Source organism: Festucalex cinctus, chromosome 3 (genome assembly GCF_051991245.1).
Source record: "Festucalex cinctus isolate MCC-2025b chromosome 3, RoL_Fcin_1.0, whole genome shotgun sequence".
NCBI lineage: Eukaryota > Metazoa > Chordata > Actinopteri > Syngnathiformes > Syngnathidae > Festucalex > Festucalex cinctus.
The window spans coordinates 17224317-17238720 of NC_135413.1; the positions used below are offsets into that span (position 1 = coordinate 17224317).

The 14404-nt window shown below is 35.4% G+C and overlaps 1 protein-coding gene across 5 annotated transcripts in view; it reads right to left on the reverse strand.

Moving 5' to 3' along the window:
• Positions 1-13948, reverse strand: part of ppp6r3 (protein phosphatase 6, regulatory subunit 3) — a 31367-nt gene extending 17419 nt beyond the window's left edge. For 4 of the 5 annotated variants that reach the window (XM_077516229.1, XM_077516228.1, XM_077516226.1 and 1 more), the window contains exons 1-11: positions 13542-13948; positions 11421-11579; positions 8875-9108; positions 5085-5271; positions 4871-5008; positions 4615-4680; positions 3685-3797; positions 2817-2930; positions 1762-1888; positions 1480-1632; positions 1152-1301 (exon numbers count right to left, since the gene is read on the reverse strand). In XM_077516229.1, coding sequence (XP_077372355.1) covers positions 1152-1301; positions 1480-1632; positions 1762-1888; positions 2817-2930; positions 3685-3797; positions 4615-4680; positions 4871-5008; positions 5085-5271; positions 8875-9101 — 1275 coding nt within the window. In that variant the 5' untranslated portion in view covers positions 9102-9108; positions 11421-11579; positions 13542-13948. The remainder of the gene's footprint in view (positions 1-1151; positions 1302-1479; positions 1633-1761; positions 1889-2816; positions 2931-3684; positions 3798-4614; positions 4681-4870; positions 5009-5084; positions 5272-8874; positions 9109-11420; positions 11580-13541) is intronic. The other variant, XM_077516227.1, reaches the window with a different exon arrangement.
• Between the last annotated feature and the right edge of the window lie 456 nt (positions 13949-14404).

A 14404-nucleotide genomic window follows, 5' to 3' on the forward strand; every position in this document is an offset into this window, starting at 1 on the left:
TAAGTAATACATGTAAATCACCTTTTAAGTATAAATGGCAAACGTATAACAACAAATGCACCAACTTACCTTTTGTGTATGTTATGCCATTAGGAAAATTGAATGATTAACCCCAAAGAAATACCTTTAAAAAAAAACAAAAAAAACTCTGCTGCAACCTCAAGAAAACTATGGTCCGCAGAAAAATAAAAATAAAAAAGTAAAGCCTCGGTTCTAATGTAAAGCTGTGCTGTGATTCCATGACTTTTATGCTGTCATTTTATATTTGTATGTGCCACCTGAGTCCTCAAACGTCTCACTTTAAACAATGTAGTACAAATTTAGCATAAGACAATAAAACAGCACACACAGAAAAAAACTATACAAATAAACAAAGTAGATATATTCATGAAAAAGCAGGGAAAATATGGACACGTATGGACACGGAGTATCTAAAAAAAATTGTTGGATGTTCTTTCAAATATGAATACTGTTTAATAGTGGCCCAAATCATTCAAATGTCTTGTTGTGCAGAAACATACAAGTGAGACCTTCACAAGAGGGACGTGTGTGCCATGTTAACAGACTCCTACCCAAAATAGATGAAAAAGCCGTTACTAAATCAAAAGATGTCACAACATGCAAAAGCTATATTTAGGATGTGCACACATCAACCGGGTTATTGTTGTGCCGTGTCACTAAGAGATGTGTTTCTTTTTTCAATTAATTGTATTATGACACATGGAAAAGAGCAATTCAAAAAAAAATTCTGGTCTCATTTTATACCAGAAAATTATGATGTTTTTCAACTTGGGTTTGTTCACTTTTAATACCTCCAGAATATTTTCTCGATACTAATCTGTTTGTGCCCCTTGCCGATGCCCTTCACAATACTCAACAACAACAAATAAGTACCAGTAATCAAAATCTGAGGAGACGGCAAGCCTGGGAAATGCACAAATTAAAATAATACATAAATAACATGGGTCAGGCTAATTTCTTTTGTATACATTCCAAACCAAATACCACCATGAGTTGAGTTGACAAGTTCATACTTGATTTGTAAACAAGCGATTAAAAGTAAACTTTTCATAAACTGTCCCATTTAATTAAGGCCATATCAGACAGTCCCACTTGACAGTAGCCCGATGTATGATGTATTTTAATCTTACATGTCTGACGAGGATGCTCTCTCTGGCATTTTCCTGTTCTGAATCTAGCTGGACTTCAGAAGTGAAAGGAGGCATGACCAAAATCACAGCTGTACAGATTTCCACTTGTATATGGAGAAAGTTGTTCCAGATGTATCTGAAATACATATCCTATGGAAAAAATAACAGTGTTATGATCATTATTACACAATATTGTTTTTCTTTTGACATTCACATTTAACTGTACAAGCATTTTAGTATCATTGTGATATTTTTTTCTGATTAACCAATTAGTTACTTATACTAGCACTCCTAAAATTCAAATCTGAATTGAAATTGTAATACTCACAAGTATTACTCCCAAGGTGTTGAGGTGAATGAGCTCTTGACTGATACAGGGAGTGTTGGTTTGCAACAGACTGACCACTAGTCTGACCACATGGAGCCTCGTGTTACCCACAGGAGGATCGAGCACCCCCCATGTTGTTCTCATCATATCGTTCTGTTTGAGAGAATTCACAAAATAGGACCTTTTTCTATCATTCTCACAACTGTGGATAATTTAGAGCTCTAAATTAAGCTGAAATTAGCACAAACCACAAACTACAATTCTGTGTCTATTCAAATGAACCTTTGGAGGATCCAGCAGTAGTTGATGAAAGTCTTTGAGTCGTGGTCTCACGGCTTCCAAGATGCTATGGTTGACTGAGAATGAAGGGTTGGACATTCGAGGGGAGCATTCCATATGGCCCTCAAACCTGGAAGAGAGACGCATGTATCATTCTCAGTGCAGCTGGATAATATGGCTTTTAATTATTACGAGCATTTTGTAGAATGTTGTTTTATTATTTCTCAATCAGACATATTTTGGGGTTGTTGGCTCTTTTGGTCATTTGGTTGGCTGCCACGGTTATTCTGTAAATACTAAATCACCATCAATTTCACACTTTTGATTCCGATATAATGTAATCGTGATGCAATGTTTAAACATGGCCAACTTTGGATTGATATCCTTAAAGGGATACTTTACTTATTTAGCCATTTTTTGGCAGTTAAACATTAATATTTTGCCTATAATAAAATTTATATTTCCATTATTTTTCATGAACAATTAGTACCTTTAAAAACACATTTTGCAACTTCCTGCCGACTGAAAATGACATCACAAGGGTAACCAATCACAGCTCAGCTTGTGAATGTCACATGACCAAACCTAGAAAACAGGAGAGCTGTGATTGGTTACCTGAGCCCTTGTGATGTAGTTTTCAGTTGACGGCAAGTTGCAAAATGTGTTTTTAAAGGTACTAATTGTACGTAGAAAATAATGAAAGTATGAAATTAATTATAGACAAAATATTGACTTTTTATCAATATAATGGGCTAAATAAGTGAAGTATCTCTAAGATTATTATTATTATTATTGTTTTTTTTTTGTTTTTTTTTTTGTTTTTTTTTATAACCGAGTTTGTATTAAGAATTTGATGTTTCAAGTTCATAGTATGAACTTCATACCCCTGCATTTTGCAGCAGTTAGTCTAGTCCAAAAGAAAAGCTGGGCGTTGCAAGACAGCTTCACCTCACCTTTAAAATACTTACATGGAACGGAACTTTTTGCAACGTCTCCATTGAATCTATATGAAATGTCTACTTTGAAATAGAAAGGATGGGAAAGATTACAGGACATACGCTGGTCGTCTTGTCTCAAACAACGTAAGAAGGATCTGGATAACGCTGACAATAGCAGATTCATTCTTCTCCTTATCGAAGATATGAGACAGCAGCTTCTCCACTGTGGTCTGCCTGAAGACAGACATGAAGCTCCATTACATTTATTTACCACATCTGTTGGCCATCACTGCTCAGAAATTCTTATAAATCTTTGAATTTACTGTCTTTGTAAATCCCAAATCATCTATTCCATACGCTACAGTCACGGCGCTCCTGTGCTTCCACACAGAACTCAAAAAAATGAACTGAACAAAATTATTGGCAATACTTTAAAAATAATAATTGAAATCAATCACGAATTCCAACCATCAACATTCTAATGGAATTTTGGCCCACTCTTTTTTTTTTTTTTTTTGCCAACTGTTCTAGGTCTCTCAGTTTTGCCAATAATTTTGACTCGTTCATTTTTGGAGTTCTGTTTTAGTTTGTTTGAGTTTAGTTTATTGAAAGGACAGTGTGCAGTAACATTAAAAAGATGGCTAGCACCAGATTTAGCACAATGCTAGTTTCCATCAGTAGTCCTCATAAAATAAAATAACAGCTAAGAATTACATGCAAACAACATACGAAGTACCAAATTACAAACAACCAACATATGAAGTACCAGATACATAGTACAGAATTATTAAATCACAAATCTTATTAAATGGCAGAATTATACAAAACAGCAATTTAAAAATCTACAACAAGCAGGTGGCTACATCAAAATGAACAAAAACAGCTTTTCGTTTTGGTTGATGACAGTGTCATTGATCTAACACATTTGCTAAGCATTATGTATTTATTTTAAAAAAAATTAAAAATTAAAATAATAAAATAAACTTACTTTTCAAGTGTAGCCAGTAATGGGTCTGGCTGCGGGCACCCCTGGACCTGGAACATCTGGTCTCTGCTCAGTCTGATGATCTCACACAGTGACTGTGAGGCATTGGAGTGTCTCTGTGTGAATAGTACATTTGATAGGAAGTACAGTACTACTACTACTACCACAAATAATAAATTATAACATTTAGTTATGCCTTACTCTTAAAAAAAAAAAAAAAAAAAAAGTCACACAAAACTGATGATTTTATGAAAAAATGTTTGGGGAAAAAATGTAAATGTGAAAAATACAAATCCCAATTCCAAAGAAGTTGGGAAGTTATTTCAAACGTATATAAAAACAGAATACAATGATTTGTTGATCTTTTTTCAACCTATACAGTAGGCTACTTGTGTTCTGATCACGGTTCTGCCTCCAAATCTATTTTTGATCAATTGTGAGTGAGATCGGTTTCTTGTTACTTTTTGTTGTTGTTTTTTTTGTTTTTTTAAGAGCTGCTCAGTGCTCACTAAGTATTATTTTAATTAATTTATTTATTTTTATTAATTACTGAATCAAATTTTTTTTTCAAAAAAAACATTATATCCAAATATCTATCCATTATTATACAAAAGTAGGCCATCATTTTAAATTGACGGTGCAGAAAATGCACAAACATATATCATGATTCAGTTACTGGTTTTGGTCTGCAATGTGCAGCGTTAAGGAAATATTTTGTACTATAATATGCTATTTAAATACATCACAAATGTCGTGTCACAGAATTTACAAAATCAAAAACACTTGCAGCTACTAGATTATTAAATTTTTCAACAGAAGCAAAGTAGGCTCAGTTGAAAACGTCAACAAAATGTTGCATCTGCATAAACACCAAGTTTCCCAATGTGGAAAAAAAATGTGTTGAAAGAAAAGAAAAAAAAAAGAAAAACTTACATCCTCATCCTGATATGGCTGTACCATGTCCACAAGCCTCTGAATTATACTTTCCTGATTCAGCCACTGAAACGAGAGCAAAGTATTCTGTGACCTATAAGCAAATATGGCGGATCCTCGGTTTACAGAGCTGTTACTCTGGTTGTTGTTGATCAGGTGCTCTATCAGAACAGACACTACTATTTATCAAGTCTAATTAGATCTACATGAACACAGAATGAATCAAGAATAATTCCTGGACAATCCTCCTACTCACATTAAGGACATCCTGTCGCAACAATTGTGGTTCAATACAGGTGAGCATTCTGAGAAGCAGGTCCATGATGGCTGATGTCCCGATGTGTTTGATCATCAGGTCTACAAAGTCCTCCCTCTTCCGGAGGAACTCCACTATCTGAACAAAAACATCACATTGTTCCGGTACGCCCCAAAAATACTCTGTCCATCCCATAATTTCCCCAAATGCTCACCTGTTCAGGTTTGCGTCCTATGAGAATAGACAAGACCTTAGAGAAGAAGCTGGCCAGAAGTGGATTCAGAGGTGGTTCATTCTGGAGAAAGCTATACAATTTCATCAGTAGTTTTTCATCTTCCACTAATCTGTCATTAATTTGGCTCACATCTGATGTAAGTAGCTCACACGATATGTTGGGATACCTGTGTTAAAAGAAAAAAAAAGAAAAAAATCAGGGAAAAAATAGAAACAGACATGTTGAAGATCAATTTTGACACTAGAGTCTGAGGCACTCCTTGAAAACATGTAGCAAAGGTATGGAGTAAGGTTTAAAAAGATTGCCAATAAATATATACATATATATATTAGGGGTGGGAATCTCTGACATGAGGCCGATTCGATATGTATCTCGATACACAAGTTGCGATTCGATTGAAAAACGATTATCTTTCAGAACAGAACGGTTCGATACGGTTCGATTAAGTTTGGGAACGATACAATTTTCGATTCGATACGATTAATTTCAATATTCAAAACTTATAGTGACATTTGTTGCTTGTAAACATTAATCTTAAAACACCACAAATTTTTACAGTATCTACAAATGTGTTAAAAAAAAAAGAACAACAACAATGTCTTCTATTTTTATATATTGAATCAATTATTTAAATGGACCGGAACAAAGGGCTGGGCGATATGACTGAAAAATGTATCAGTTTAAATATTTATTAGTTGTTATTGACAGTTATAATTGTTTTTTGTTTTGTTTTTTTAATTCAAAATCAGGATCAGGAAAACAAAAGGCTGATAATTCAATTTGAAATATAAATATTTAACCTTTAAAAAGACACCAACACAATTAAACAGAATATGTCCACATTGTGAAGTATTTCAGAAACATAAATTTAAGACATGAAATAAACCTACCGTCCAGCCAAAAGAAATATGGAACAATAAATCTATCAAACACATTTTAACAACTTAATATATCCCAAAATATTTCCAAAAGTGCCCTAACCTTTTTATCAACAATTTTTGTTTTTAACAATTTTTTTTTTTCTTTGCCATCACATTCATTTTTGGTTAATGTATGACATCTTTTTTGTTTTATTAATCTGAGACACGATGATGACCACGGAATCACTACTGTTTATATTTTGTTTTTTGGGCTGTCGTTCATTTTGAGTTTGATGACGTAATTGCGGGCACGTCTCAGTTCCCTGCTGCTCATGCTCGTTGTGTACACATTGACAGGGAGCCACAAACTGAGAAATGAGATACTTGCAGTGTACTTTTAGCTTAGCTGGTGTGTTGGCTGTGGGGCATACCTGTGTCGTTTGAATCCATGCATTGGATCGTCACTGGAGTTATTCTTTTTGGCTCGCGCGCAGTACCAACGCTGGCCCGGGACATACAAGTGCACCGAGAGGACTCGATAGCCATGGGAAATACCGAGATGTACGGCACCGGCTTCTGCTAACTGTCTCCACTGTTGCATGTTGTCACTCGTTGTGCGCGACTGCGCGCGTGCCGTGTCGCGAGCACGGCGTTCACTGTAGCCCCCCCCCCAAAAAAAGGTGCGTAACGTCTTTGCATTATGTTTACAACATCCGGGGAATGAAGCGTCTCTGAGCGCTACTTTGCTAGCTCTCTGTAAACACGGAAGTAGCTTGAATAGTGACGCTACTGAAACGTAAACAAAACAAGTAGAGCACGGTGCAGAACTCTTGCTATTGTTATGAAAACCATAAAGCCTAACTCGCAACCGATTCACAGCAACGCGATATCCGGTCCACAGCTTTACAAGCAATGTATCTAAGGATTCCCGGCGGATTTTGTATCGGTTGACAAGTCTGCTACCGATACGGCCGTTTAGCTCCCCTTGACGACCGATGGTTCGGTCGAATCGTTTTTTTGTCCCACCCCTAATATATATATATATATATATATATATATATATTAGAGCTGTCAAACAATTTTTTAATTAATCACATCGTAGAATTTTGATTAATCATGATTAATCACTGACTTAAAAAAGCTTTTTTTCCCAACATTTTTGCCCACTGCTCAATGCTCACCCTGCTTTTTCTAATCAATTAATTATTTGCATAATTTAAAATGGGGAAAAAAATGACCTACGGCATATGTAAACATTTATTAAATGCTTTACTTTAATGCATGTAGTTATGTTTATTGCTCAAACTCCAACTTTAACGTAACCATCCGCTGTCGGCTAAAAAGGATCATCTGCGGTCAAAATTAATAGTGTGATTAATCTGTGGTAATACAATGATTAATGCGATAATTTTTTGTGATTAATTAATTAGATAACGCTTTAACTTTGACAGCACTAATATATGTATATATATATATATATGTATATATATATATATATATATATGTATATATATATATATATATATATATATATATATATATATATATATATATATATATATATATACATACATACATATATATATACATATATATATATGACTTAATTATTCAAGTGTAGGCCTGTCACGGTGAAATATAGAGCAGTGAATAAAATATCTTACATAAATGAAAACTATAAATAAAATACTCAGGCTCTGTTGAAAGCTATAAATAAAATAGTCAGACTGTGTCCCCAAAAATTGCACTGAAACATGTGAATACAATCACACATCTTTAGTGGCAGACTAAAATGAGATGTCTTATGTCACCTGGTCGCACAAGGCGAGAATAGCTATTTGTGAAATCTGTGTTTATTTATTTATTTATGTTTTTGGTTTTTTACACGTCTTTAAACGCTGGTTTCTCAACAATGTTGAAGGGCCACATCTCTTTTGCTATGAGGTCATGGTTGCAAGCTGCCGAGAAACGGATTGCCCTCCATGTCCCGTCATATTTTGTTCTCCGGTGAAGAAAGTGAGTGGGATGGTTCTTTTCATGGACTTTGAGGTTTGTTGTAGTGATTTTCTTCATTTTGGCTGGCATCAAATATGTTCATATGCATCCATAGCATTCGGGTTTGGAACTAATTCCATTTATTCACTCAACTTCCTTTGATTTCAGCTGTCGGAAAACTGGAAAGTTGGTGGCATAAATAAACAAACACATATGTAAATGTAATTTATCGAGACAGGAAAAAATCTCATGATCGTTTGCTATCAAACAATAAGTTGATAGTAATTTTGGTGACAGGCCTATTCAAGTTAAAGCTTGTATAGCAATATTTTTTTAAATTACAGGACAACAAATTGGAAGCCGATCAGGCAGAACAGAATGTGCTCGAATGTAGATATCTGCAAGTTGCCTCTCTAACATTTGTTGTAAGAACTTTTGATTAAGAGCGTAAAATTGAAAATACAATTAAAGTATCATCCGTACTTTCTATTGTTTGCACTAGGGGTGGGCTATTCTCCTAAAATAAATACATACAAAAATAAATAAATATTTAAACAATGACAATTTTAATTGATTGTCAAAACTAAAAGTGGTCCTTTAAACACAACCCTTAAAATATTTTTAATAAAACATTAAAATTTGACAATTAGCATGAATAAACTATTCCCTGAGAGAGAAATGTGTAACAAAAATTATCATTTTAAATTAAATAGTCACTTAATAGTCAATTAAATAGTCACACACACACAAAAAAAAAATAAAAAAAATAAATAAAAATTATATATATATATATATATATATATATATATATATAAATGCATTTTTATGAAAAAGAAAAAACATTAAGCCAAAAAAAGAAAAGAAACACATACTTAGTGAAATTGATTTCTAAACTTTACACAATACAGTCTTACTTGTATTTAATGTTTTCCTCAACATCAGCGCTCGGTTCCTGTGTGATGAAGGTGACGAGATCCTCCATGCACTCTGGTCTCAGGAGGAAGTCAACCAGTTTGTGGTTTTGGGCTTTGCACTCTTGCAGAACATCCTCCTCATCCATTATATCCGTTAGTCTTACATCGTCCCTCTCTAGCAGAGTGTCAATGTGAGATGTGGCGTGGAGGTCAAATTTCCAAAACATATTTGCCCTTCAAAGGGGAGAAAAAAATCGGGTTTTATCATTTTCCGGTTAGCTTATAACGGATTCAAACACACAAAATTCAGTGTCTTCAAAGCACTACAATGATAACTTTAAATGGTACTTGGACTGCTTTTTATATAGTGCTTTATCTACACCATATGGTGCCCAAAGCGCATTACAATGCCTCACATTCACCCATTCAAAATTTAGTTCCGCAAAACGGACTGTCGAATGTAATTACCTCAATTTTGAACAGCATATATGACTCAGACTCAGGCCACCGCCATTAAGCCTTTATTGTCAGTTTTCAACACAAGACATCATTGTTAATTTATTTTTTTTTTTTTACATAAAATGTGTTTTTGACACACTTTCATGGCAAAATACTATTTATAGTACAGCTATTCTTAAGTTATAGCTGTTTGTTGTCCCAAGAATCCATAAAAAAAACATAACTTTCAGCTTGTTAGGCACTAGCGGAGCCGGAGGGTGTTTATTCGGCATGTTTTTTTCTGAGATAAAGGAGAACCAGCAGGACTAGTATGGGTCGTTTGCGAGCGCACTTCTAATGACCACCTTCCGGTTCACGCTGCTGACATCACGCGGCCTTAACCCGATAGACCCTTCCAACTGGCGTCATTGCTTAGCTCCCGCGGCGCCTCCCGGAGGGCAAACATCCCATAAGAAATGAATGTAGAGAGCTTGATTTTCGGCGAGCGTTTTCGTTAAAAGGTGGGAAATATGTCACAAAAAAACGTCCCAATTAGGACACTACATTACCGCGACTAATTGAAACCAGCCGTTTGGAGCCGCTAGCTACAAAAAAAGGAGTTTGTTGGAGGCAAAGTGGAAGCGGAAGCTTAAGGTATGTTGTTTTTGCTTGAAACAGTACGTCGATCACTGCTTTCATGGTGTAAATTGTCATTCATTAAATCGTTTGTGTCCGGATATACTTGCCTTGCTGTATATCAAAGTTTTCAAGCTATCTTAGCTTGCTAGCTGCTAACAAACAAATTGACGCCCTGCCCTCCACTACAAGCGGCGCACTTAAATGTGACGTCACACTGAAAGAGTCTATTGTTATACCCCTCCTGCACAATAGCTGGGACTATATTCCACAAAATTTTGTAATCCCCCTCACTAAGAGTCTGGAGAAGAAGTATCACCTGTTAATAGAAGAAGAATCTCCCGAGTCATGACGGTTTCCCCATGAGTGACTTAAAAGCACTTTTGTGTTCAAATAGATTGATTTGGACGGACATCAATAAGCTAACGTTGTTTTGCGCAGGAGGCTAAAAATAAACGCATGAGCCGAATAAGCGAAGTGCACATCTTGAATTCAAGGTGCATTATGGGTAGCGGCGTGGTGCATTGTGGGTGGGCGAAACTACCAAACAGTCATTGAAAATGAATTGGATCCGATGGAATCGGCTCTGATAGAAACGTTTCCACAGCTGGAAAGTTGCTGTTTTTTTATTAACATGCAGAGCATGTGGTTTACTGACATCGGGGAAGTTGACTTGCAAGCTTTAAAGTGTACAGTTAGGCAAAGATTGTCACCACTCTAATCTCCGCCATTCAAATTGATAGGGTAGTTGGTAGCCTCGTTTTTTCCCTCGCGCATGCGCAAACCTAATGCGCACTTCGCTTATGATGAACGGAGAATGTGAAACAGGAAACGGAAACACGGAGCGCCCTTCCAACTTAAAAGCATAGATTTCAAAATAAGATATAATTAAACATCACATACAACAACAGTTTGAAGAATACTTATAGTATGTATGCCCTAACGTTTTAGCAGGGGGTTTAATAATATTATTATTAATTAATAACATTATGTGGTTGTAAATAAAACAATTAGATTATTTTCCAAATTTTTTTCAGCCTTGCCCGTGTATTTGTGGTCTAAACAACAACAACAAAAAGACAACAACCGTGGCCTGGCTCTGTCCATATTTCGCGTAAATAGCGGGGGTCCAATGTATTTGTGAGTCCATATGATGTTAAATGAGTTTGTGCTAGTGTGTTATTCAGGCTTTCTTAACATTCCAGTCATCAAAATAAAAAGCTAAAACTACTAGCTGACTAAAACATGTTCAAATATCATTTAACAGGCGTCACCTTTACCTGTTCAGACAATACATTTCTATTTATTATTCAGTTTAATATTATTCAGATTATTATACAGCGTTCCTGTATTTTTCGCCTTTAATAAAATATGTTTTAAGCAAAAGAGAATGGTGAATAACAATAAAACACTGCAAATACTTGACTTGCGCATCATCCTTGTGTAATACATGACAACTTTCATCCACCTACCTATTTGTGGGTGGTCCAGACAGCGGAGCAAAAGTTAAAAAAATGGCTGTTCTGGGGTGTGATATTTGTGGCCCATTCCAAGTTAGCCAGCACTTCCAGGTTAGTCAGCCAAATGTAAATGACTATCACAGCAGTGGTGCATACCCAGCAGTACACCACCTGTAAACAGCAATGGTAAATGGCAAACACTGTATCACACGTCAACATAAATCACGTGAGATTACATAAATGTCAAAAGTGTTGTCATGTGAATGCGGCAACATCAGCATACAGCATATATCATCAACTTAAACCTTTTTTCATAGAATCAGTAGCCATTTATATTTTGCACTTTCAATATTCACATATACTGAAAGGGAATTCTGAGTCGTGTGTAACTGTAACTGCAATCTACATGTTGTAACGTGTGGTGGATGACCAGCCATGGACGGCACAGCTTGACAGCAAAAACTGGAGAGTAAAAAGGAACTGGAAGTCCACAGGCTTACTTTATTAATAAGAAAACAAAAATAGTAGGCTTCTCCACGCTACTAAGTGTCACAATACCTGTATAGTAAATATTCTTGTTTTTGTTGTGCACGGCACAACAAAATCAAGGAGGCGCCACCTTGTGGTGCGGTGCCACACTGCAGATTGTCACAATGTTTACATATCTTTTACATTATGAAACATAAAAAGTTGAATAAAACTGATTATTTTTATTTATACTTAACTGAATTTTATGACACTCATTGACAGAATTTTGTGGAGTTGTCTCAGTAGAACGCAAAATTACTGCAAGTCAGTACTTTCCCAATTAAAGGATACTTCACTTATTTAGCCCATTATAGCAATAAAAAGTTAATATTTTGTCTATAATTACTTTGATACTTTCATTATTTTTTTATGTACAAATAGTACCTTTATAAACACATTTTGAAACTTGCTGTCGACTGAAAATGACATCGTAATAAGGGCTCAGGTAACCAATCAAAGCTCAGCTTGTGAATGTCACATGACCAAACGTAGAAAACAGGAGAGCTGTGATTGGTTACCTGAGCCCTTGTAATGTCATTTTCAATCAACAGCAAGTTGCAAAATGTGTTTTTTGAGGTACTAATTGTACGTGAAAAGTAATGAAAATATCAAATTTATTATAGGCAAAATAATGTTTGACTGCCAAAAATGGCTAAATAAGTAATATATCTCTTTAACAACTCTAATTGAAGTCAATAAATTCACCGTCTTTCATATTAAATCATGGTTCATTTGTCTATAAGATAAAAACAATGTACAATAAATATTATTTATTGTAATAAAATAAAATTAAATTCATTACATGTTTTTGTTTAAAAAAAAAAAAAAAACATGGGAAGAGTACCTTGGAAAAAAAAAATCACATACTAAATCGCAATATTGGTTGGGGGAGTGGTGAGCGCAAAAACTTTTTTTTTTTTTTTTTTTTTCCCCAAAACTGGTTCAGACATAACTGATCTCGTTTCATTTTTTTTTTTGTGGTGCTTTTCCAGTAGCGGTGCAAATGGGTGAGAAAAATACAGGTCTAATTCTCAAGATGTTTCAATGTTTTGATTTGGAGCTTGGAAATGCAAACCTCATGAAGTGGGCAATTGTGCTTTAACTTCCGCAGCTACAGTTAAACAAAACGATGTGGTGGCCACAGATACTTTTGCAAGCAGAGAAAGGCCAACCAGCCAAATGAAAAATGCGACAAGCAGGTTCAGTCGTTAATGGTTGGCAAGATGTACAGTAACAATATAATGTGCACTGGGCTGGACGCTACAGCTCACTTCGGCCCCACACGAAAATGACCATCTTGCGCTGTCATTAGAGCTTCTAATGAGCTTCTTAATGATTGTGCAAAATGTTATTTTGCATTGCAATAAGCACATATTGCTCAAACCTAAAACACAACTGTCAAACTAGGAACAACGACGAAAATCATAAACAAAACGTTTCGACCATCTGCTGCACCAGCCATATCCACCAAGTCAACCTTTTCCCCCTCCAATATGTCATTAATACTGCTTGATTATTAACATATAGTAGTAACAAGCATGCATTTTATGTTTGCCGGCTACAGAATCACTGCTGACAAGTCGTTCCTGTAGCCAGTGTACCTACCAACAAATTTGAGAACGGCGAGTCTCCAGCATGAATATCTTTCCACTAGTCCAACAGCTATAATCGGTTTCAAACATAAATAAATGCAAAAGGTGATGGGGAAAATTAAACATGTAAAACTGACTGGCTGTGACAACGTGAAATAGTTGGCAATGGAGGACACTTTTCAAGATGGCGTTCCAGTCCAGTCAATAGCATCGATCCCTTCCCCCACAGCATACAAGGGGTTTGCCACTCAGGCAGTAACAGAAACACTATTGGTTGACAACCCAATCACTCAAAAAAGGCCTTTGTGCTATATTGGCTGCCAAGCTCTGTGTACAAAAAATAAAATAACGAATCAAAATTATGCTTGCAATTTTGTTTTCCATACCCAAGCTGTAGAAAACAAAATGTGACATGCGCTAGCGCCATATTGTCACACGGTTCTACGTGACGTCACTATGCAAGGTTATGCAGTGGACTACATTTCCAAAAAACTTAACCTATGTGATATTTTTCATACAAAACTCACAATAAATATATTTTGACATCATCATGAAATGTGGCCAGTTAGTGAACGATATAATAGAAATAGGCTAAAATTATTAAAATTAATTGATAGTTGACCAAGGCCGCCAGAAGAGGGCGGTGTTTGTGGTGGTGAGCAACTCCTTTTTCAGAAAATTTTGACATTGATAATAATTCATTATTTAGCCGTTTAATTTAAACTAATGATACTATCATTCCTTACACAAGTCATTAGCAATAAGTTTGCATTAAATACATTTGCATTAGATTTAGAACTTTGGGAAAAATGTAAAAATGAGTAAATAAATACCGTACATAATAAAATATACGTGGTTCGGATGCTGGATGGATAA